Source organism: Sphaeramia orbicularis, chromosome 10, assembly GCF_902148855.1.
Source record: "Sphaeramia orbicularis chromosome 10, fSphaOr1.1, whole genome shotgun sequence".
NCBI lineage: Eukaryota > Metazoa > Chordata > Actinopteri > Kurtiformes > Apogonidae > Sphaeramia > Sphaeramia orbicularis.
Genome location: NC_043966.1, coordinates 30,763,975 through 30,788,434, shown reverse-complemented (window position 1 = coordinate 30,788,434; position 24,460 = coordinate 30,763,975). Strand labels below are relative to the sequence as shown.

General features: G+C 41.1%; 3 protein-coding genes across 3 annotated transcripts; all 3 read left to right on the top strand.

The window, feature by feature from the left end:
• The first annotated feature begins 153 nt into the window (after window positions 1–153).
• LOC115426880 (UPF0461 protein C5orf24 homolog) lies at window positions 154–2,056 on the top strand. Its single transcript, XM_030145115.1, has 2 exons — window positions 154–394; window positions 685–2,056. Exon 2 carries the CDS (start codon window positions 688–690, stop codon window positions 1,357–1,359), a length of 672 nt encoding a protein of 223 aa, XP_030000975.1. The 5' UTR covers window positions 154–394; window positions 685–687; the 3' UTR covers window positions 1,360–2,056.
• Window positions 2,057–2,312: 256 nt separating this feature from the next.
• LOC115426837 (histone-lysine N-methyltransferase, H3 lysine-36 and H4 lysine-20 specific-like) lies at window positions 2,313–19,391 on the top strand. The gene is given in 27 exon segments (XM_030145068.1): window positions 2,313–3,476; window positions 4,089–4,588; window positions 4,590–4,980; window positions 5,369–5,512; window positions 5,665–5,835; window positions 5,948–6,120; window positions 6,913–6,975; window positions 6,977–7,235; window positions 7,636–7,731; window positions 7,816–7,940; window positions 8,159–8,334; window positions 8,756–8,812; window positions 8,914–9,043; window positions 9,210–9,302; window positions 9,413–9,536; window positions 9,626–9,826; window positions 10,306–10,485; window positions 11,212–11,368; window positions 11,452–11,657; window positions 11,769–11,881; window positions 11,986–12,255; window positions 12,346–12,462; window positions 12,551–12,692; window positions 14,551–14,657; window positions 14,744–14,788; window positions 14,791–14,947; window positions 18,123–19,391. Coding segments are annotated over 26 exon segments (4,347 nt in total). The 5' UTR covers window positions 2,313–3,476; window positions 4,089–4,396; the 3' UTR covers window positions 18,581–19,391.
• Window positions 19,392–20,274: 883 nt separating this feature from the next.
• Window positions 20,275–24,424, top strand: slu7 (SLU7 homolog, splicing factor). Its single transcript, XM_030144895.1, has 15 exons — window positions 20,275–20,416; window positions 20,644–20,815; window positions 20,988–21,141; window positions 21,227–21,307; window positions 21,433–21,597; window positions 21,758–21,823; window positions 21,956–22,087; window positions 22,274–22,371; window positions 22,455–22,522; window positions 22,689–22,828; window positions 22,992–23,153; window positions 23,237–23,338; window positions 23,442–23,519; window positions 23,626–23,754; window positions 23,873–24,424. Exons 2-15 carry the CDS (start codon window positions 20,652–20,654, stop codon window positions 24,050–24,052), a joined length of 1,719 nt encoding a protein of 572 aa, XP_030000755.1. The 5' UTR covers window positions 20,275–20,416; window positions 20,644–20,651; the 3' UTR covers window positions 24,053–24,424.
• The last annotated feature ends 36 nt before the right edge of the window (window positions 24,425–24,460 follow it).

Below are 24,460 nucleotides of genomic sequence, written 5' to 3'. Positions count from 1 at the left end.
AAGTGTTAATTCATGGTCTTGCCTCTATTATTGGCGGAGCCCCACATGTTATTATGATGCGTCTTTGTTTGGTAAGGTCTTAATTCGGCAAGCCACATTGGGTGACTGCGCCTACGTTTCCTTTAAGCACTTGTGCGCATGCGTGGCTAGCGCATCCTGTTTTAATATTTTTTTTTCTAGGCGAAAATGGCTGCCACTGTCATCTAAACCTCTGATGAAAGGATTAAATCAGCATGTAAAAACAGAAATCGCAGTCCAGCTTCATCACAGTAGTCATGGAAATCATGGCGTAGATTGTGCAGATCCCTCATAAAGATGATGTGCCTGTCAGAGAAAGAAAATGTATGCGACTCGAGCTTAACCCTTTGTAGTCCATGAGCCACCAACAAATGAGGTACGAACTATTCGTTTTACGTTGTTAAAGTAGTGTATTATATTTGGATTTAACATGCGTGCGTTAATTTTTCGTTGTAAGCTATATTTCTTTGCTAATTGTAACTTTGCCGGGTTTCGTCTTGACATTAGTTAGGATTTGTATTGTATCGCCTTAAAGGCCTGCTTCCCTCGGCAAAAGTAAGCAATTAAATGCTTCTTTAAATGGTTACTGTGGCACAGGTTCCATATGCAGCCGCTTTGTCCCGTGTTTTCTTTGTCTAATGTTTTAATATCTCTGCACCCCCACAGAAAATGATGCATCAAGTTACCAGCAGCAGCAGCAGTGACTATTGCATGGGTGGACTGTCAGAGGACTGTCATCCAGACACCCACTTTGATCTATGTAGCACACAATCCAGCAAGTTCTACCACTCTCCAGCAAACCCTGGCTTGCAGCTGTCTCTTGCTGGCCTGTCCACTTTGCCACAAAGCATGCACAAAGTCATGACATGCCAAATGCAAGACACCCAGAATGACTTCCAGCCTCAGACACTGAGAATCAGAGGCAGTGAAGCAGCAGGGCCCGATGGCACGAAGAAGAAGAAGGGCATAGTGAAGTCAGGCAGGAGAGGGAGGCCTTCAGGGACTACAAAGTCAGCTGGTTACCGTACAAGTACAGGACGTCCACTTGGGACCACTAGAGCAGCTGGGTTTAAAACAAGCCCCGGAAGGCCCCTTGGTACCACTAAAGCAGCAGGATATAAGGTCAGCCCCGGTAGGCCTCCTGGCAGCATAAAGAGTCTAGCTCGGCTCAAAAGGCTGGAGTTTGGATGTGACGACCCCAAGAAACTTGACTTTAGCAACTGTAGTAGTTCCAAGAAGCTGGACTTCACAGGTTGTGATGTTCCAACTTTTCACTACAGCATGGCAGAAAAAAGAGACCTGTGTGACCCCAGTGGGAAAGTGGATGAGACCAGCGAGTAGTTGTGCAGCGTTGTCACAACTCATCACTCATTAAACATCTGGATGCATGAGCAAGAAGATGCAGAGCAAAAAAAATCTCTTACATATGGGAACAATGAACTTTGTCATGTATAATTGACTGGAATTTTTCACTGTCCAGTGTCTGGCATTGTCTTTGTCCTCTTGTAATTAATGACTGATATCACTCCTACTTACAAGTAGACTATGTTATACCTGTTTTGGAAGAGATGCATGCACACAAGTTAACCACAGTTAAATCAGTGTTGGCAAGAAATGTATTTGAGTTTGTGGTTTAAACTTCACAGGAGAGATTTTTTTTTTCCTTGAATACTGTTTGTGACATGTTCTTTTACTCTGCTTTAACATTTCTATGACCAACTTCTTGTTACATTTTCTACATTTATTAAAAAATGCATTTTAGTTATTTAGCAAATAATTCTTGAGCATAAATATGTGTATATGTAGTTGTCCTTTCTGTGTTGTCTTGTGCAGTCTGCTCTTTCATTTTGTATAATACCTTTGGAATCAGCTTGAACTGGTCTCTGAACTCATTTAATCCATATTTACACCTATCTTGTCCTGATCTTCATTAAAAAAGTGAGCTAATCCACATTTGTTTTGTCAGCTCTGTAAAAAGTATATGATGTGTGACACAACAAAAAAAAGTTTTTCCTAATAAACATTTCTTGAGAAATTGAAAACACGTAGTTCTTCCTGCAGACGCAAGGGGGCTCGTGTCCCCAGACACAATAATCACCCAGTAATAAAACCTTCATTTACCCATTGTTATTCTAGAATGCCGACTACTCACATTCACGGCTTTACTGGTTGTATTATAATTAGGGCGATGTGAGAGCAGATGTGGTTAAAATAACTAATAAGGGCCATATTCTTATGTAAACGCCAGTCAGCTGATGGAGGGTGGGTGAAAAATGTCACTTCTCGTTGGTCTCTGGTGTTTTCTACTGGATCTTTACCAAACATATTAAGAGTAAAACGAGGCGCTATAGAGGCCTGAGCAGACAGTGGTAGAGTGTTAAATATGTGCACTGGTGGGTAAGTTCACTTGCTGCTGTGGTCTTTGTTTTATCTGCAAGGACCGGCCCGCTCCAGCGACGCTATTGTGCTGTCTGTACTTTGCGCGTCCATGAATCCACACTAAACATTTCATTTCCAAAACGCGTACATGTCCACCACTAGTGTAATGTAAAACAAGTTTGGAAACACGGTATTGTGTTTTATTTATGTATTAATCGGAGGCTCAAACACACGTCTACAGCCACACACTGACTCCTTTATCTTCTTTTCTTTAGCGCCTGGCGGCCTGTTTCCTCATGTCAGAAGACTCCGCGTAAAGCCAACATGGCGCACGGAGTTCGCCTGTGTGACTGAAGAGGCCGTGTGCCTGCCCGCTATCATTTTGTTTTTCTCGATCTCGCTGTCGTTCCACTTTGATACCGGCCTGTAAAAAAGAAAAAAAAAAACCTCATCAGGGTTCAGAAATAGGACAGCGGCGCAAAAAATAGGCCAGTCATTCATTTGTTATTATCATGTCATAGTGCTTTTATTCGCCTATACACCGGTGATTATTTGAAACTTCACCTGGATATGCACGCGGATGGACGTGCATGTGTGTGTGCGTGCTTGTAAGCGTGCGCGTGTGTGCGCGTGTGTTAGAGGAGGGTGAGTGTCACGGCCCTCTGCAGACGGGGGGTTGGGTATGTAGCCGTGCCGATTGGTTGCTGCTCACCAACACAGTCAGTCTGGGCTTGTTTTAACATAACCAGGGGCACTTCGACAGCAGGCAAAAAAATCATGTAGTAAATAAGCTGCTATAGCACTAAGGACACCGGCTATGGCACCTTGTATTTCGCCGCTGTATGATGTTGCAGCGTAATGGATATTTGCTGGTTCTTTAGTGTTTAAGGTGACAGTTTTTCAGAGGGCCGCCGCTGATGAGGCGATGAAGTGCAGAGAATGAGAGCTGTGCCTTGGCCTACTAGTGCTGCTGCAACTGGGATTGTGCAGATCCGCTTTCACAAACCGAGAAAAACACTCGCTTTGTGCCACATTATTAGACATCCGCTGTTGGTTTCACGGTGACCGACCTACAAATGGTGAGTTTTCCGCGTTTTTCCACGTGTTAGTGGTGTTGTGAACTTATGCCGTCCAAGGCTTTTTGTGAGTTAATAGTAGCTTCCTATGTCGGTGTGTGGCTGTAGCTTGTTTGTGTAAGCCACTCACTGTGTTTCTGTGATGGCTCAGTGTCACCACCTCTACTACAGCCTCAACACTCCTCCGATGACTTGTACTAGTAGCGATCGCCATGACCCACAGACATTAGACAAAGCGGCTGTATTTTCTGACAGTTTGTGAATGAAATGAGTGAACTGAGCGGACCTGTGTTTTGTCTTGTGTGTCCGACCGGCCTCAGTACGGAGGCCATGCAATGTCGGCTTATTTGTGTGTGTGTGTGTGTGTGTGTCTGTGTGTGTGTGTGTGTGTGTGTTTGCACGGTCTGTATCTGGTATGCCTCTTTACAGGTTTTCTGCGGACTGGATGTGATTGTCGCTCTATTTCGCAGTGTTTTTAATGTGTTCTGTCAGCATGTTTTATTGGGTATATGCACTATGTACAGACTCGGTATCTGTTTCAGATTACAGGTAGTGAGCAAGTTGAATCTTACGTTTTATTTGCCTAATATACCTGTTTTTGTTTTGAACTGACAGGATACAGCCATGACAACATGAATCAGTCATAAGACCGGCCTGTTAGGGTAAACTCAGTGTTTTGGCTCAGGACAGCCAGCAGCTGATTAGTACGTGCCCCGCCGCCCCCCGCAATGGCCTTATGAGCATTCCTTTGGAAACCAATGTGGCATTGTGAAGCGTGGGTCTGACACAAACCGGTCAGGCGTGCAACTTGCCATCCTCCAGCCGTCAAACAGCCATCTGTACTGGGGTACAATCGCCAGAACCGATCTCACTGCTTACAGTTCCATGAGGAGGCTGAGGACCTCAACACTGTGGGTACAGGCATGAACATGAGAGGGACCTCCATCCAAGGCAACCACTTGCACTGTGCAGCCCAATCAGCGATGACGATGAGTTTGAGGCACCATCAGTTCAACTGCCTTCTTCTCCAGACGATGATGATGTGGAGCCTTTTGAGGACTCTGCAGGATGTGAGCAGAAATGGCTTCTCTTCTCACAGTCCTGAAAGTTTGGAGGGCTGTTTCTCCCATCCCCAATGGCTACCTGCATTTGAGGTCCACGCTGTTTGACAGCAGTTGCAGTAAGGAGGAGGATGAAGCGGGGGAGCACAGTAGTAGCGAGGACCTGATGCCTTTTCACCACTCCCCAAAGTTGACTCGAGATCAATCTGTTGACTCTAAGACCACATGCAGCTCAGGGATGGATAAAACAACATACAAACCTACTGTGTTTAACCTGATGTCCAAAACCATATCTGAACTCAACCCTACTCTAAGCCCTAGTGCACTGCCTGAAATCACTATGAGAGATGGATGGAGCATGGGCGAAGAATCGGCTAGTGATAATGAACTGACCTCTCCTGTTGACCACAGGCTTATTTCTCCATCTGGCACAAACTCTAATGTGAGTCTGATACACCTGAAATATTTAATATATAACCTCTGGAAAACTAGCATGAGATTTTAATATTCTTAAGGATGTTCTTGCTCATAAAATTTTATTAGAATGGAAGTAGTAGTGCTCATACATCAAGGTGGCTTTATCTTAATGTGCCACACACCATCTGCCAAAAATTTTAATTCTATTGCTATCTTAGAAATGTATTACACCTTGTATATGGTAAAATATGTGCCACCACAATTTAAGTTTCCTGTATACATTAAAATTGTGTTGTTTTTATTTATTAGTACTAAAAGCTTAGTCATGACAAATGTAATAAACACCATTAACTACTAAAAGACATTTTAAATATTTTGTGCATTTGATAATAATATGTTTTTGAATCTTGTGATTAGTCCAACAGCCCAAAGAAAAAAGCCTCTTCCTGCCGTTTAAATACTTGGAAGGGGACTTGGTGTGGGCTAAGTTCAACAGAAGGCCCTGGTGGCCCTGCCAAATCACTTGTGATCCAAAGCAGGGAATCCACAGCAAGATGAAAGGTAAAGACTTAGTTCACAAAGAGCCAGGATTTGAATGCTGATTTCATAAGCAAATTGTTTTCCATTCCCTCATTCTGTGTCTGACAAGTTAAAACTGAGCTGATGACATATGTTTATAAATAAAGTGACCATTATTCTTACTTTTTATCCAGTGCCCAGTCCTCGTCCTTGTCGGATGTATTTCCTGCAGACTGTTGGGGAGGTCATAGAAAGCGCATGGGTCCCAGGGAACGTTGTCCTTCCTTTTGAAGGAGGCCATCAGTTTGAAGACCTTCCCGTGCTAAGACGGAGAGGAAAGCAAAGGAGGAAAACTACAAGTCACGGTTAATTCTCTAAACGATTCAGTAGCTTGTGTTGAACATTAATTTAGACCTAATTTTAAATGTTATTTTCATTCTTTGCAGATACCTAAAACTTTACTGACTGCATGGAAAGTTAGTGTGACAGAGGCTGAGCATCTGCTCCCTGGTCGACAACGGAATACTGGAAGTATAATTTCGATATCTCCAAATGGAGAGGAGCATGTACCCAGCCCTCTGTCTCCTGAACAGCAACAGGATGAGCCCTCTTTCTCTGTGGACCTTGCACCCTCATCCCTCAATAATATGGTCTCAGGTGAAAATGAGAACCATCTCAGTAAAAACACTGCTCCGGCTCAAACCAGTAAAAGCAAAGCTTGCAAGAAGAAAAAGAAATGCTTGTCAGATATATTTGGACATATAGTAGGTGGATCAAAGGATTCATCAAACATGACACACCAGTTTCATTCAACAACTCATGCACTGAAAGAAGAGCCAAAGGACTCTCCATATGCAGATCTGGATTCAGTTCCAATGTTGCATCGTCCAAAACGCACAGAGATATCCCGAGTGCATGATGTAGGACAGGTTGCTCAGCAAGATCAGGGTTCTGCAAAAGCTAAAGCAAAGTGTACTGAAAAGGTGAACACTTTCTACTAAATCCACTAACTCCTCTGGCATATTGACAAAAACATCACATACATCTGATGATACGAATTGTGAACAGAGTTTGGGCAGCTTTAACAAGTTCATGTACACTTCTACTGCAAAGCACTCGCTGAGTCTTCCTGCCAGCAGTCGTTTAATGACGCGGGCCTGAAAGCGGAGGAAGACCAAGAACTCAATGATCACTGGCCACAAGCCAAATCTCAGCACATGCACACACTGATGATTGTCTTGATGATACGTCTACTGATGCTCCAGTCAAACTAAAAGTGTCCCAACCTGGAATCACCCAGTAATGCATCATCCATTACTCATAGCTCTCCAAAAAGACGGCAAGAAAGCCTGACAAGAAACTAATTCGTAATGGCTCATTGAGAAAATCTAAAGATGTAGATTCTAGTATACAAACTATGAGTCCTTTTGAAATCAAGACAGAGAATGTGGAATTTAACATCTTCTCCACCTTCATCACTGTCTCCCATGGATGCTTTTCAGGATTGTCACGGAGCTAATGTTTAAGTCTCTGGTGAAGGAGGATAGCACTGACTCAGAAGCAAAGGTATTTCGGCCTGATTCCAATTATAAATTTAGTACCTTCCTGATGCTCCTGAAAGACATGCATGACACCAGGGAAAAAGAGGGTAAGCCTCTTACTCTTCCACCGTCACCCGTCCTGATCAAAGAGGAACCCCTGGTCATTCCTACTTCCACAGGAGGTGACCAGGTGAAGGCCGTTGCGATGGTTTTCCTCTCAAGATGAAGTCACAGCAAGGATCAAAACAGAAAATGGCCAGTCTGCAACAGTCAAAAACAGGGGCAAGGACTAAAGCAATCATAAAAGGTGTTGCAGGTAATGTGAAGATTTCCCCATTTCCCTCTCCGATTGGAAGCCCAGACAGACAGCGCAGAAAACAAAGACTACCTGCCAAATTGAGAGTCAGTATACCTCGCCTGTCTTCAGACTTGGCCAACTTGGCTTATGGCAGGGAGTTTGTAGCGGCCACGCTGACTAGCTGATCCCAGGTCTACTGATCCTGCAGCTAGCTACCTCGACAGGAACTCTGAATCCACAGTTGCTCCAAAGAGCGGGTGGCAGGGACCAAAGGAGGAGAAGGCTGCGAACATGGATGATGGTGTGGACCGGAGCGGTCTGCTGAGATGAATGGGAACTTCACCATGAGTGGAACGCAGAACTTGATTTAGGACCTGAGACGCAGACAGACAATGACTTCTCAGAGACAAACAGCACATCTGGTAAGACATTACAAGAGACAAAAGTTTGTCCCCTGATCAAATTGAGTATCAAAAGTGATATGTATTTTATGTGTGTTAATACAGGGCAGTCAGACAGTAAACGCCTCCGGAAACCAACTAAACGGCTTTTGGAATCCACTGAAGACTATGAACAAATATTTGTCTCAAAAAAGAAATCAAAGAGGAGCACCTCAGAATCACCCAAAACGGTAAGAAAACACAAGAAAACTGCCAGATGCAAAAAGGAAATTTGTTTTAGTCATTCTTTTTTGATTTTCTGAAAAGCATGTTTAAATATGCTGCAAAAATTTTGTGTATAAAGTTTTAAATAGATCATTTTCCAGTACTGCAGTCTTTTCCAAATGGGAAGATATTTGTAAAAGAACTATGTAAATTACAGTATGCTGTGTTTCCATATGGCCCCCAGGTATCGGTTGTCAGCAGTGAAATCGTGCATCACAGTCACCAGGGACAATGTCCTTCCATGATCCCGTACCTGGCACAGTTACCTCAGCATCCACGTCTCCACCAGCTTCTGATGAATCCACTGAGGCTACTGCAGCACTGGAAGAGAGTCTATCTCAGGATGAGGTGTCTCCTGTAGCACATGCAGTATCCTCAGCCACAGCTCAACCTCCACATGACTCAGAGACAGCAGACGAAAGTGATCTACCTCCTGAACTGGTAATAAGTTGATTGTGTGTTCATTTTTCTATTCTTCAACAACTGTCCTCTTTTCTTAATGTAAAATCAGCTGAAGATGCTAGGTTGTGCTAGTAATAAAGAAGACATATAGTAACTGAATTATTTTTTCTTATTGTTACGTACAGGATTTATAATCCGAGAAAGAAAGAGGCCAAGGAAGCTGTCACACAAGGTGCTGGATTGCACTATAGAAGAAGTGTCTGCTACTCCTACAAAGAGGAGGGTATGTCGAGACTGAAAATGCAATGCAAGATTATTCAGAGTTACTCTAATAAGTACGTTTCTGTAATCTTATAAGTTATTTGTGTCTTTTAAGGAGCCAAGGCGACTTAGTAGTGGTACCTCAGAGGCGAAGGCCCAAGAAAAAAACACTCAGGTAATGTAAACGTAAACACATGCGCCACTGAGATGATCCTAAAATTAAACCCAAGAAAAAACATTTGACTCTGATATCCCACAGGTTGGATCCATAAAGAGGGAACGGTCTATACCCAGCACATCTTCCGCTACTGCCACTCAACCCTCAGAGAGCAAAGAGCTTAAGGCTCTGACTCCAAACAGACCCTCCAGTCCCTGTAGATCAAAGCCCCCCAAGCAGCAGGCGGAGGTGGAAACCTTCAGCACTGAGGAGAAACGAAAGTACCACACTGAACACTAACTGCCAAAGCTGAGGTTTGCCTGTTTCACTAACTCTCTTTAAAACACAGAATATCTGGTCGTCCATCAAAGAGGAATCTGCTTGAGTTGCATCACGTCTCTCTTCATCCCTGCAGGTGCTGTCTGTCGGTTTGAATGACAGCCTGTCTTCTCAGGTAGATGGTAAAGGGAAAGTTGGCGGCACAACCTTAAAGGAGAATGTCTGTCAGGTACGAGAGTATATTTTGTGTCTGTGTTTGAATTAAAATACTCCATATATCAAAGTAAGGGCTGGCTTTCTTGGATCTTAATAAATACATTTGGTTGTATGATTGTGAAGGTGTGTGAGAGGACAGGAGACCTGTTGGTGTGTGATGGCCACTGCTATGGAGCCTTCCATCTTCAGTGTATTGGCCTGTCAGTGGCCCCGAAGGGAAAATTTCTATGTGGTGAATGTAGAAGTGGTGAGTACACAGTCTCTAACAGACAGTCAAAGCATCAGCATGACAAAAATATATCATGAGATAAGTGTTTCCTTTCTGTTTTCTTCTAGGCGTTCACGCATGTTTTGTGTGTAAGAAGTCTGGCAATGGAGTGAAGCGCTGCATGATACCATTGTGCGGGAAGTTCTACCATACCGACTGTATAATGACCTTCTCTGCTACACAACCACATAACAAAGGCTTCCGCTGCCCTCTTCACGTGTGTCTGTCCTGCCACATCACCAACCCCCTCAACATCTGCAGCTCCAAAGGTAAGCTCCAATTTTACATAATCAGTTTTTACAGCTGAAGGTGGTGTTTCATCCTTTTTAGTAAGCATAAGTACAATGGATACACCAAATGAGCAACAATATTAAGAGTCATAAGCTGTATGTTTTCTGGCAGATTCTCTTAACCATCTGCTGTTATTTTGTTTAAATAAGTGGTGACGGGTTGAGCAGACAGGATTGCTTTGGTTGAATAAACTCTTTTAATGAGTGAGCAGTTAATGGTAATGAAGAGGCATCTGATGAGATGGTTGTGATTTATCTAACCTGAGATGTTAGGAAATAGCTCATATTGCTACATTTCAACCACTGTGTAACCTTTGATTTGACATTTGGTATTCATTTAACCTGCAGGTCCTTATTTTTAGTATGAATTTTAACAATCCTGCAAAAATGTAACCATCTGAGTGTATTGGCAGAGGTAAAGCAGTGTGCTAACAGTGAACTGCTGTATTGTGTTATAGGTCGGTTAGCACGATGCGTTCGCTGCCCTGTGGCTTATCATGCCAATGACAACTGTATGGCAGCAGGCAGCTTGGTGCTGGCAAACAACGGCTTCCTCTGTCCCAACCACTTCACCCCCCGCAAAGGCTGTAAGAATCATGAACACATCAATGTCAGCTGGTGCTTCGTATGCTCTGAAGGTGAGACTGGTCCCAATGCTGATTTACATCATTCATAACAGAGGTTCATATGATCACATATTACAGTGGATGCAATTTAAGATAAGATAAGATAAGATAAGATATTCCTTTATTAGTCCCACAAGGGGAAATTCCAGATTTACAGCGGGGAAGAGTGGAGCACAAACAAAGTACACAAGAGCAAAAAAGAGCAAAATCAGAAATAAAGACAAATTAAAAAAAAAAAAGCTATAAATACTGTTTACAGTGGTGGACATGCTGAACATGCCACAGGTTGGATAGGGGAGCTACTCATACGTACACCTATACACACACACATATCTACACACATAATTATATATATAGACATGTATACAGATTATACATATGAGTATGGTCTATTGCACAGAATTATTTGGAGCAGTTTCTGTTGTGGAGCCTAACAGCTGCACGAAGGAAAGACCTGCGATACCTCTCCTTCACACACTTCAGGTGTATCATCCTGTCACTGATGGAGCTCCTTAGTGCAGTGAGTGTGTGTTGGAGGGGGTGGGAGTCTTTCTTCTCTGCAGGGGCTTATTATTATTTAAAGGTGCACTGAATCTTTATCAGACTTAGGAATATATTTTACTATATGATTTTGTATGTTTGGGCTCTAGTAACTTGTCATGAATTTTAATCTGTGCTAAACAATAAAAAAATGTGATAAACAGCTCTAATCCTTCTGTTTTTGCTGTGATATTGTAGGAGGCAGTCTGTTGTGCTGTGAGGCCTGCCCTGCTGCTTTCCATCGGGAATGTTTGAACATGGAGATGCCTCAGGGCAGCTGGTTCTGCAATGACTGCAAAGCAGGAAAGAGGCCTCGTATTAAGGACATATTGTGGGTTAAATGGGGACGTTACAGGTACGGCACAACAATATTACCTGCTTTACAGAGCTATTGGCCCCAGACAGCAGATAAAAACCTTCATGTGCACTTGTGTGTAGGTGGTGGCCTGCTGAAGTCTGCCTGGCCAAAGATGTCCCAAATAACATCTTGAGGATGAAGCACGAGGTAGGAGAGTTCCCAGTGCAGTTTTTTGGTTCCAGAGACTTTGTGTGGACGTACCAGGCCAGAGTCTTCCCCTACATGGAGGGCGACACTCAAAACATAGAGAAAATGGGCAAGGGTGCAGACGCTGTATACAAAAAGGGTATGCACTTATGTCTGTTTATTGTGTCTTTCTCAGCATTTCTTGTTATTGTTATGTTAGGTAGGAATCAAGTTATAATTCAATATTAGTAAAAACAGTGTCTTCTTGTAGCACTGACGGAAGCAGCGGAAAGGTTCAAAGAACTACAGACAGAGAGGGAAATGAAACAGCTTCAAGAGGACAGAAAGAACGACAAGAAACCACCCCCATACAGACATATTAAGGTAATGTGTGTCACCAAGTCCATGAATGTGCTTTTCTGTCCTAAATCAAGATCAGTTCAGTGTGGTGTGTGACTGAAAAATATTCCTTTGTGTCTTCTTTTTAGGTTAACAGGCCAATTGGGAAGGTGCAGATCATCACAGCTGACTTGTCAGAAATACCACGCTGTAATTGCAAGGCGGTGGATGAGAACCCATGTGGCATCGATTCGGAGTGCATTAATCGCATGCTGATGTATGAGTGCCACCCTCAGGTGTGCGCAGCAGGGGAGCGGTGTCAGAACCAAGCGTTCACCAAGCGCGAGTACACAACTGTGGAGATTTTCAGGACCCTCTCCTGTGGGTGGGGTTTACGTGGTGTGGCTGACATCAAGAAGGTAAGTTTTGTTTTTTTTACACATGTGCGTGTTTATACATGAGCTTTATCCTTACTGCCACTAAGTGGATCCCTCTTTGTTGCTTCTCAGGGAGCCTTTGTGAGTGAATATGTGGGAGAGGTGATAGATGAAGAAGAGTGTCGAGCCAGGATCAGACATGCCCAGGAGAATGACATCTGTAACTTTTACATGCTTACACTGGACAAGGTGATTCAGATCTTGCCACATCTATACAACTTTGGAACACACATGAAACAAGTATTTTGTGCAAATGAGTTTGTATTTGTCGATCCAGGACCGGATCATTGATGCCGGGCCCAAAGGGAACCAGGCTCGCTTCATGAATCACAGCTGCCAGCCCAACTGTGAGACTCAGAAGTGGACTGTGAATGGAGACACCAGGGTGGGGCTGTTTGCACTTCAGGATATCCCACAAGGTTAGAAGGGGTTTTTAAAAGTTTTCAATTTACTTATGCATTTTTCCAACCCTGTGTCAAGAAGAAACTGGGAACATACAGGAAATGTACAGAATTAACTGCATTAAAAACAAAAATACAGAAAAAGGAGTCTGTTATGTAGTGTGACCCTCCTTTGCCCTTAACAGGCCTTAAGCTCTTTTGTTCTGACAAAATGAAATTTTCTGCATCTGTGTTTCATTGAACATATGTCAAATGTTTTCTCATTGTGTGGGTTTTTTTTCAAGGTAACAGAGGTGAAAATACCAACCTTTTGCTTGTAGAAGGAATTTTGTTTAGATTTTTTTCATATTTTTTAATACTTTGCACATATTTCCTGTTGTATCATAAGAAAGATGCTGATTTTAAAAATATGAATGATCCTCACAATGCTGCAAAAACAGCACAGCTACTATATGTAATAGAGGTTTTATTTATATTACTATATTTTAATAAAGTCCAACAGGATGATGCAGGATATGTTTAGGTCCTGCATCACCGTTGGGCTTTATTTCATCGTAATGACCATCTCACTGTGCAGCAATGTGTATTATGAATGTTTAGTAAAGAAATCCTTAGTTTGATTTCTTTTTTGAAGGAAGTTAGTTACTTATAAATAGGGCTTGGTACCAATTATGTTTTTATGTCAGTGATTGAATTGTTTAGATTTTGAAATTGTCTTGTCATTTGATACCAAATTTCAACACCTAAGGAGTCAGTATCAATAACATAACATGTACACATGGCTTTTATACATTTTTATTGATGATTAATATTAATAGTGATGATATTATTTAAACAGACAAGTTCTAGTTGTGGTAAATAGGTTCATTTTTCATGTTGCAAAACTGCTTTGACTGGAGAAAAGCAGTGATGCTGAAACATAAAACTAAAGAAATGAAATGGACAACTTAATTTTAAATTGTATTGTGGTGAATGGGTTATATGTTTAGTTATAGAACTGCTTTGAGTACATGGAAATACAAAGAAGCAAAAACTAAAATTAAGAGATTATACCTTAAAGCTGCGTATGACTTTCTTCACTAATTTTTCTTCTAATTTGTAAAACCTGAGTGATAGCCTCCTTATTACTAATCCGTTAGTCTTTCCGTGCTAACGCACCTGAATCACTTCCCTCACGATGAACAACTTCAAAGTGTACTCCATAACAAATCATCTGTTTGTTTACTTATCAAACTGATATGTCACTTGGGCATTTTTGGAAATTTTGTTACGAAGTGCATTGTGGAAATGGGAATTCCATGCTGCCACTGTGTGGCCGCAGCAGCAACAAACACAGAAACAGCTTCAGTGCTTCTTGCTGCTGCTGCTGCTGCTGCTACATGGAATTCCAGAAAGGCCCAAGTGACAGTTTGGTTTGGGTTTGGTATGTACACAAACAGACGACTTGTGATGGTGTACACTTCGAAGTTGTTAACCATGAGAGAAGTGATTTAGGTGTGTTAGCAGGGAAAGACTTGTGGATTAGGGATAAGGAGGCTTTCACTCTGGTTTTACAAATTAGAAGAAAAATTTGTGATGAAAGTCATACGAGGCTTTAATATGTAATGTAATTTTCTTTTTGCTAAAATGGAAAACTACAATTGGGGAAAAGAGGTATCACGTGTGTCTGTTTTGCTTTTTTTTTAAAAACAATAACCAGTCCTTTTTAAAAAAATTTCATTGCAAAAAATTATTGAAAAATACTCATTAGATTGTTATAGTTGAACTAAGTGGCATAGTAGTTTTTTATGTAGAAATAAGAGTGTAGACTGTCATCACTGACCAATCAGAGTACTCAACAAGAGTGAGTAATCAAATACAATGTCTCATTCAACAGGTGTAGAGCTGACTTTCAACTACAACTTGGAGTGTCTTGGCAACGGGAAAACCGCCTGTAAATGTGGAGCGCCCAACTGCAGCGGTTTCCTCGGTGTCCGTCCAAAGGTAAAAGTTTTAGCAGTGAGGACACTTACACTTCACATAAATTTAACAGTTGTATATGTTAAACCTCTGTATTGGTCCATGTGCAGAACCAGCCATCAGCAGAGAAAACTGAAGCTGAAGGAAGGAAAAGGAAGTCGGCATGAAGAAGAAGACCAAGCAAGAAGTGAAAAAGGAGAGAGAAGATGAGTGCTTTAGCTGTGGAGATGGAGGGCAGATAGTATCCTGTAAGAAGCCGGGTTGTCCCAAAGTCTACCACGCCGACTGTCTCAACCTGGCCAAGAGGCCTGCAGGCAAGTAGAGAACAGAGAGTGGAGGACTGTCGCTATGAAGGGAATAAACATTATGACATTTTGGAGTTCTTAAGCTTGACAGGTTTTAATAAAATATGAGGCAGAGACATATTTATCATGCTTTGGAAGTTCAGCAATAATTATCAGTCTTTAAGGATACAATTAATCATATTAATAATACACTGTTGCACATAAAGTTGGAATTACACATTTTTACCTCTTCTCATGAAATGATTGTGACGATGTGATTTATTCTTAATAAAATGCAACTGGTTCTCAGTATATGATCATTACATCTGGTCAAAGGTGATTACTAATGTGTATAAATAGTAATAAAAAGAGGAATGTGTCTGAAAACACAATTATTCTAACTTTATAGGCAACAGTGTAGTATTAACAAAGAAATGAATACCAGAATCAAGTCAGCTAACCGTACGTGCAGATAATATCCAACATCAGAATAAATAAGCAAATTACAATTACAGAATCAAAATTAAAACAAGAAGTGAGAAGAGCATTTCAACCTTAAAATAAATGACATGATAAATGGAACGGGCTCAAACTGATGTTTGGGACAAAGTAGAAAAGCACTAGAAATTTCCCAGCATGACCATGACATACAGACTTTATTTGATTATTTATTTGATATCCTGAGATTCCTAAGGCTTTATTATTACAGAGTTTTTAGATATTTTCTCCAGACATTGAGTAATGTTTTATGGCAGAGATCTAATAGCATGATAATGGGTGCATCATGTATTTTATCAATCAATCAATCAATCAACCTTTATTTATAAAGCGCTTTTCATGCACAGATGCAACACAAAGTGCTTACAGAATTAAAAACAATTACACAATAAAACAGAAAAACATTTACAAAGAAAACCCCTCCCTCCCACCCTCCATACTAGACACGCACACACACACACACACGCCAACACACTTACACACGCACACACACGGACACAACAGGGAGACATGGCATGTCACTGAGGATCAAGGAAACGCCACCTTTGGGGCCGTCCACACTGGGAGGAGCCGCAGGCCGTGCCATCGGGGGGACCAGCACCCAGGCCCCCCGACTCCGACAGACAGGTGGACCCCCACATCGAAGGGAGGACCCCCAGCCAGCCGGGCCAAAGGGACCCAAGGACAGTCCCCCCACTAGCAGACCAGACACAGCTCCCAGTGTGGAGGACCCCCCTGAGGAAACACTGGTGTTAAAAGCTAAAGACTAAAAGCATAAAATAGGACTAAGAGAATAAATAAAATAAAATAAATACAGTACCAAGAGTAAAATACGTAAGATTATAAATAAAATAGAATAGATAAAGTATCAGTGATAAATAAAACAAAATAAGAACAAGAAGAGTTTAAAAAATTAGTTAAAAGCCTGATTAAAATTATCAACTATAAGGACTTAAATCTTTTGGAAATTTTTTTAGCCTGAGACACCAGGGGCTGCATTCATAAATATTCTGACAAGCCCCTCAGAGGTCTCCCACTGTGAACTCTAAACATTAACATTTCTTACATAGTGTAAGACTGATTTTTGAAAGTCTCTGAATAAATGACTTTAACCTGAGTGACTGGGTGTAGTTGACACATTCTTTTAATGCTGCAGTACTTGATAGTTTTTTGCATTACTGAGCAAAAATCCGATAAGTACTTTTCAGCATTTTTTAATTAAAGTGTTTTTCAGCCTGAGCTAGGAGAGGTCTTCGCTATTGTTTTTTGTTTTTTTTTAACAGCAGTGTAAAATGGCATTTTAGTATAAATAGTGTAATAGTCATATGTTTATATTTAGTATTTGAATTGGGTCGAGAGCCTCCAGCTTTTAGAGCTTGATTAACTGAATGTACAAAAAAATCCTAAAAATACACAAAAACATATGCCTACTAGATACTATTATTTGCTATTATTAGGACTGAAGCTATTTGATGTTAATAGAAAACAAATGGCTACACTTCTACCAGTTTCTATGAATACTTGTAATCATGCACAGACAACCTGGCACAATATAATCTGTTGTGTTTCTATAATTCACTGTTATTCATCATTTTAAGAATATTTCACCTTTTTGTCTTTTACCCATAAACTCTTAAAATAAAATCATCCTTCCTACTTTTAACATTTTTCATATCAGAGACCTGTCAGGGGTTATGGGTCTCTTTTCCAGGTTTTAGTTATTCTAATTCTTAGAAAATGTCAAAACTCTTTCAAATTTCTTAGAATTTTATCTCTAGGAGTTCAGAATCAGATCACTTTATTGTCATTCAGGCAAATTACATCAGAGATGCACTGCAGAACGAAATGACGATGCAGGGTCAGCAGTAAAAACACATAGTTAAAAAAAACACCTGAGATCAAATAAGTTCTAAAATAGTGGTGAGGTAGTGCAGTGAATAAAATAATAGATATAAAAGGAGAGAACAATACAGTCTACTCTCGTTATACCGCCAACTTCCGTTCACGGCCAAATTGGCGGTATAGCGAAAATGGCGTTACAACGGGTTGCGTCCATAATGTGCATGTCTTTACTATATGATGTCTATGCTGCCTCCGTTAACCTGTTCTAATTGCGTTTCTAAATAAATCTTGATTCTGTTATGTTGTAAGGGATCATTTAAAGTGGGGAAACATTTTAAGCATGATTATACTGTGTCGGGAAATGACACCCCATCATCTTGAGGCTTTGGCTTAATCCCACGTCCTCTTCCCGACATCCTGACCTACTGAGTGTTCTGCGATAAATGAACGGTGGCCGTTCTGTAGACCTACTCGTAGCTTGTCGCGATCAGCGTCTGGCACGTTTGTTTCAGTGCATTGTTAAAATTTATGTGTACTCGATGGCAATCTCGCTGGCGGTATAACGGTCGGGAAATCAATGGTATAAGTGTTGTTTGTGCATGGAACTGGGCTGGCGGATGGCGATAGGCGGAAATGGCGGTAGCTAATGGAATAATGCATTGGGGATTTTTGCGCAATAGTTTTGGTCGGCGGTGAGCGAAAATGGCGGTATAACGGCGGGCGGTTTAACGAGAGTAGACTGTATTTAGATATTGCACAAATAAGTAAAAAGTTATTGAGTTCTTTGTACCTGTGAGTTTTATCAAATTAGCCCCAGGTCTGTGTTCTGTCCTGAGTAATAACCTGGTAATGGTCTTGTTTTCAGGGCGATGGGAGTGTCCTTGGCACCAGTGTGACATCTGTGGTAAAGAAGCAGCTTCGTTCTGTGAGATGTGCCCCAGCTCCTACTGTAAGGAACACCGTGAAGGGATGCTCTTCATCTCCAAGCTGGACGGGAAGCTGTCCTGTAGCGAACATGACCCCTGTGGGCCTGAACCACTGGAGCCAGGGGAGATTCGTGAATACGTGCCCAACATGACTGTGCCTCTCAATTCCTCACTGGTCCCAAACTCCAGAAGAGCCTCCTCGTCTACCCCCATCACTTGTCTCCAAGTTGTTCCGGCTAGACTGGAGCCCCCTCCTCGTCTTTACATCAACACAAAGACTGCTACCTCCAGCTTCATCCCCAGCAGCAAGTCCTACCTCAGAGACAGAACTGAGGAGAAACCATCCTCAAAAGATGAGAGAGAGGGACGGGGAGGGTGGGGTTGGAGGTGGATGTAGGATAGAGATGATGAGGAAGAAGCAGATGAGGAGGAGGAGGATGAAATGGAGGAGATGGAGATAGTGGAAGATGAGGAGGATGAGCCACTGTATGGAGATGATCTGCTAGAGGAAGAGGAGGAGGAGGGTGATGAAGAGGCAGATGTTTTTGACACTTGGGGTGATTATGTAGAGGAGGAGGAGGATGGAGAGGTGGAGGGGGAGGACTTGGAGGAGTGGGGGAGAGTGGAGGACGATGACAAGTGACTCAGTCCAACCTGTCATCGTAACGACTGAGCAGACATTCAGTGGACGAAACATTAGTAAAAGACTTAGAGTTTCATATTTTGGTACCACCTTGAATGCATCACTGCCTTCACTTTGGTACTTTATTGCCTTCTCATCCCGAGACTGCTGGACTGACAGTGCGGATGTGTATCGGTGCTACGCGTCAAGGACCGATTCATTCGGCCCTTTTATACTTATGTCAATATGTTTATTTTTTGTGTTTGGTGCTGTTAATGTTCTTCTGTTCTTTCTCACAACATTGTTTACATTTTTTGGCCTTTTTAAATGTTTGAAATATACCAGAACGTTAAAAGGTTTCACCTGACCAAACTCTCACAAGGGTATTTTATGTTGTTGCTAATCACATTCTCACACATCAAGAGGTATCACAACAGTTCCTTTTACAGTTTGACACAACTATATCATTTTGGTGATTCTGAGGAAATAAACCCAGAGGAGTTCTCATTAATCTACAAGGTTCTTTTCACAATAAAAGAAAATACAGATCTCAAGTCTCATTTTATCACTTGAGACTTCTGCTGAATTTGATTTGTTTTTGTCCACTTAATCAGATACATCAGGGCTCTTGAAATGACACAAGGTAAGCCCAGTACTTCAAAAATCAAATGTGACTTTGCAACAGGTTCCTGAGCAGAATGACTTAAGTCAAAGTTGATTGAGTATTTCGTCCATGGAAGTCAAATGAGTATCAAGTCCCAAAACTGTGACTTAAGTCTTTGAGTCTATATACTTTCATTCACAGAAACCAGAGGAAGAAAAATTAAGTCCACAATACATAACCAAATCTTAAATTATACATAATATAATCTATGATAGAGGAAGTATAAATAGGAGAAAAATCAATTTAAAAAAAACTATACATACATGTATAACTGTGTTGATATTTACCACTAATAAAACAGTAGTGGTAATAGTATAATAAAATATTAACAATAGTACAAATGGATATGATAAATATGTGGTAATTCTGAGTAATATGAACTTACAAAAAAAACCCCAAACAGGTTATTAAGCCAGTCAAATAAAATGAAAACAGAGGGACATATTTATTAGGGACATTTAAAGTCAGAAAAATCAATTAATGAAGGGATTATAATTAAATATTTTTTTCTAATATTAGTTCATGATATTTAATTTGTGCTCTACATAAAGACCCAGCAGTTGTCACCAAAGGATCTCTGCTGTGATCATTTCAGCTGAGTTAAGGAAAATCGCTAAACTTAATCACTAAATTGTGTAACGTTTTCCACTATTCACTGGAGAATGGCAATAAAATCGTCATTTACATTTCAGATGTGATGCGGAGGAGTTGTAGTTTTGCGGCCAATTATGTAAAGTGGTCAGGTTTGTCCACTAGTAGTCAGACTTCTCTGAACACCCTGGATCCAAAACCACAGAAGAAGAAATGACGTGACGTCACTTGCGGAGGTAAAATGGCGACTATTGTGGCATCGTCAAAACAGAAGTGACTACCTGAAACCAGCGAGAGAATACTGAGGATTCTACGAAACAACCAATAATTACCGTTTTATTTTGGATCATATCAAAGTAAGTTAACCAATGAGCAAATATGTTTAGAAAAGACAATTTTAACTCCTATTTTCTTGCATAAAACAATCAGGTTAGCTTCGTTGGTGTTACGATTGCCAGTGACTCTGAAAGTTTGTACAAATTACACTCAATGTCAGAGGGTTGTGTTCTGGACAGACTGTTTCTACACCCATCAGTTTACTGGGTGTATGATTGTAATGCATGAAGTGTTTTCCTGGCTTCAGCTTCAGTCATGAACAACGAACAAGCGACCGAACAAACCAGCGCGAGTTCGGAGGGCATCGTGGGCCTGGACGAGCCCAAGAAGATGACCAGGGAGGACTGGAGGAAGAAGAAGGAGCTGGAGGAGCAGAGGAAGCTGGGAAATGCTCCTGCTGAGGTGGACGAAGAGGGAAAGTAAGCTGATATATATGTGGACAGAGATCACAATACATACTGCGTGTTCACAGTCAGTCAGTAATCATATAACCAGTATTTCTAGGCAGAAATGTTCAGTCTTAATGCCATAACTACTATGAATATGTCAACATTAATTTGGACCATATTTGCTTGCCTCTGCTTTCTCTAGGGACATAAACCCTCACATCCCACAATATATTTCATCAGTACCATGGTACATTGACCCATCCAAAAGACCAACACTAAAACATCAGAGGCCACAGCCTGAAAACCAGAGACAATACTCTGCCATCGGTGACTGGTATAAGAGAGGAGTGCAAGAGGTAGGAATGAAGCGCGGAGTTAATTTAATGCAAATATATCAAATGAACTATTATTTTAATAGCTCTATGTTGGGCTTTTACACAGACCGGTGTTGCTACTAAATTCCGTAAGGGAGCTTGTGAAAACTGTGGCGCTATAACACACAAGAAGAAAGACTGCATGGAGGTAAAATAGAGTGGAAAAAAATTATTTTCAAGTAGAAATTAATTGTTTCTCTTTTCCATTATTGTAGATGAGAAGAGTGATGCATGCAGTGCTTAATATCATCTCTTTACTTTGTATCCCATCAGCGACCAAGAAAAGTTGGGGCTAAGTACACAGGCACAGGCATAGCTCCTGATGAACACTCTCAGATCCAACTTTCAATGGACTATGATGGGAAGCGTGATCGCTGGAATGGGTATGACCCTGAAGAACATCAGCGCATTGTGGAAGAGTATGCCAAAGTAGACCTGGTAAAGCATTAGTTAATTTAAAGTTTATACAAACTACTATGTATAGCACTGAATCATGTCCAATTAAAACGTCTTTAGTGAAAATAATGGATTTTCTTTGTGGTGTTTGGGTTGTATTTATTTATTTGTTTATTGATTACACATTTTGTTTGTCCATCAGGCCAAACGTACACTTAAGGCACAGAAGCTTCAAGATGAATTGGCCTCAGGAAAACTGGATCAAACTGTGAGTCTTCAGTACTTGAACATTATAGTAAAAACAGAAAGTATTATAGTCAAGATATATAGATATTAACTAAGTTTTGTCTAAGAAAAGTATTTATCTTAATTTCTTAATTTTTTTTAAAACGACTTTTAGGAGCGGGAACATGATAGTGAAGATGAGGATGAAGATAAGTATGCTGATGACATTGACATGCCGGGTCAGAACTTCGACTCAAAGAGACGAATCACTGTCAGGAATCTGCGTATCAGAGAAGACACAGCTAAAGTAAGTGACCTTGAATGACCTCACTCTGCTGTGATGATACTTTTTTGTCAAGAATATTGTACATTTTCATCAGACAAATACAGAGGAGCAATATTGTTATCTCTAATGTCATCCTTAAAGCTAATTATTGATGAGATCCTGTCAGGTTCCTAACTCAGAGACACTTCTCACATCTATCTCCTTTAGTACCTGAGGAATCTGGATCCAAATTCTGCATATTATGACCCAAAGACTCGTGCTATGAGAGAGAATCCATACGCCAACACTGGCATGAACCCAGACGAGTAAGTTATAGATCTTCTTTTTCATCATAAGCTGAAGGGTCTCATTCTCTCACACTGACATGATTTTCCTGTTTGTTTGACAGAGTTGGATATGCTGGAGACAACTTTGCCCGCTACAGTGGAGACACAATCACTATGGCTCAAACACAGTGTAAGTCACAGAAATCCTTCCCTGTTCGCCTCTACCTATCACATACCCCTTTTTGTTTTTTATGAATTAATGAAAGTAGACCTAAAGTATCATCATCTCTCTCAAATAGACATGTGGTAGGTATTTGTTTGTATTTCTAATGATCAAACAATTTGTCTCATTATAGTGTTTGCCTGGGAGGCCTATGATAGAGGCTCTGAAGTTCATCTGCAGGCCGATCCCACCAAGCTTGAGCTGCTGCACCGGTCTTTCAAGGTCAAGAAGGAGGACTTTAAAGAGGAACAGAGGGAGAGCATTCTTGACAAGGTGCATAACTGGCATATTAAGGAGCACTCTTGTTAATCCTAATATGTGTTGATGGCAGTGCAGTGATCCTAAAAAATGGCTACAGAGCATTATATTCTTCTGGCTTCAATTTTGAAAATGGAGCAAATCTAATGCTGTTCTTGCTTCTGTTTGTGATGATTAGTATGGAGGTCAAGAGCACCTGGATGCACCGCCAAGGGAGCTGCTGTTGGCTCAGACTGAGGACTATGTGGAGTACTCTCGTCATGGTGCTGTGCTGAAGGGACTTGACAAGGCAGTGGCTCGCTCCAAGTACGAGGAGGATGTGCTCATCAACAATCATACTGTAAGGATGGCAGAACAGAACTGTGGTGCCTGTTTATTTGTATTGTTATATTTTATGTTCTAAAAATGGATCTTTGTTGGCAGTGTATTTGGGGCTCCTACTGGAAAGATGGTTTCTGGGGATACAAGTGCTGTCACTCCATGGTCAAACAGAGCTACTGCACAGGAGAGGCTGGAATTAAAGTAGTGAGTATATGTCTGATTGTGTTCTGTGGCTGTATTTGACATGTTCTTTCTTGTCTTTTGTTGTAATCAACTTACACTTTTTGGTCTTTTTAATAACCTTAAGAACAACTCGGACTGTACCCCATTTGAAGAGGGATTGAATGAGCCCCAGGAAGAGGAAGAACCAAAGTCTCTGCTAGAAGTAAGTGGTGATTCAAAGTAATTTTACATCGCAGTCTTTTATGAAAACTAGATGCCATATTTTTATCAGTCGGCAAGTAACAGGTGCTGTGTTTTGAATTTGTCAGATGCATCGAGATAAGATGATGCAGGAGAAGAAAAAGAAGAAGAAGAAGAAGAACAAAAAGAACAAGAAGCATGGATCTGACAGCAGTGATTCAGAAGATGAAGAAAAGAAGAGAGAGAAATTAAAAAAGGTTATTTTGTGTTTGTGATGACAAGAAGTTTTCCTGTATATCTTCACATGTGTCTTTGGTTTGGGTAATACACTGTTTGTGTTTGATCATCCCCCCTTTTTTTTCTCTAATGTTCTAGGCCCTTGAAGCAGAAGATAAGCGAGTAAAGCAGGTAGAGGCGATGATGCAGCTGGACGAGAGAAAGAGGCCATACCACAGCCTGCAGGAAGTGAAGGCCCCCACAGAAGAGGAGATGGAGGCCTTCCGCATGAAACGCAGCCGACCAGATGATCCCATGGCATCCTTCCTGGGACAGTGACCCCCTTCTCCCTCCTGTTCTTGACTGGCCTAATACTCCCTTTAAGGACCCTGTCAGAGCATTTGCTTTTTAAAAATGTCTGACTCGTTTAATGTAACCTCTGTCATTAAACCTGCAGGAGACCGTGCTGGTATGAACAGAACTGAAAACTGTGTACAACGTTTTGTCAAGCATTCTGCACACTCTGGTTTTGTGGCCACAGGACTGTAAATACTAGAGAACTGAGTGTGCTTTTGTTTGTATTTTATTAGTTCCAAATGACAAATTATAATTTCAGATTACATTTGGTCATGGACAAAAAAATCCTCACATGCTAACTTGACAATTTGATGTGGATTGTGTATTTTTTAATAAAATATGCTTGTTTAAAAACTTTGTGTTGTTTCTAACATTATATGCAAATCTAAT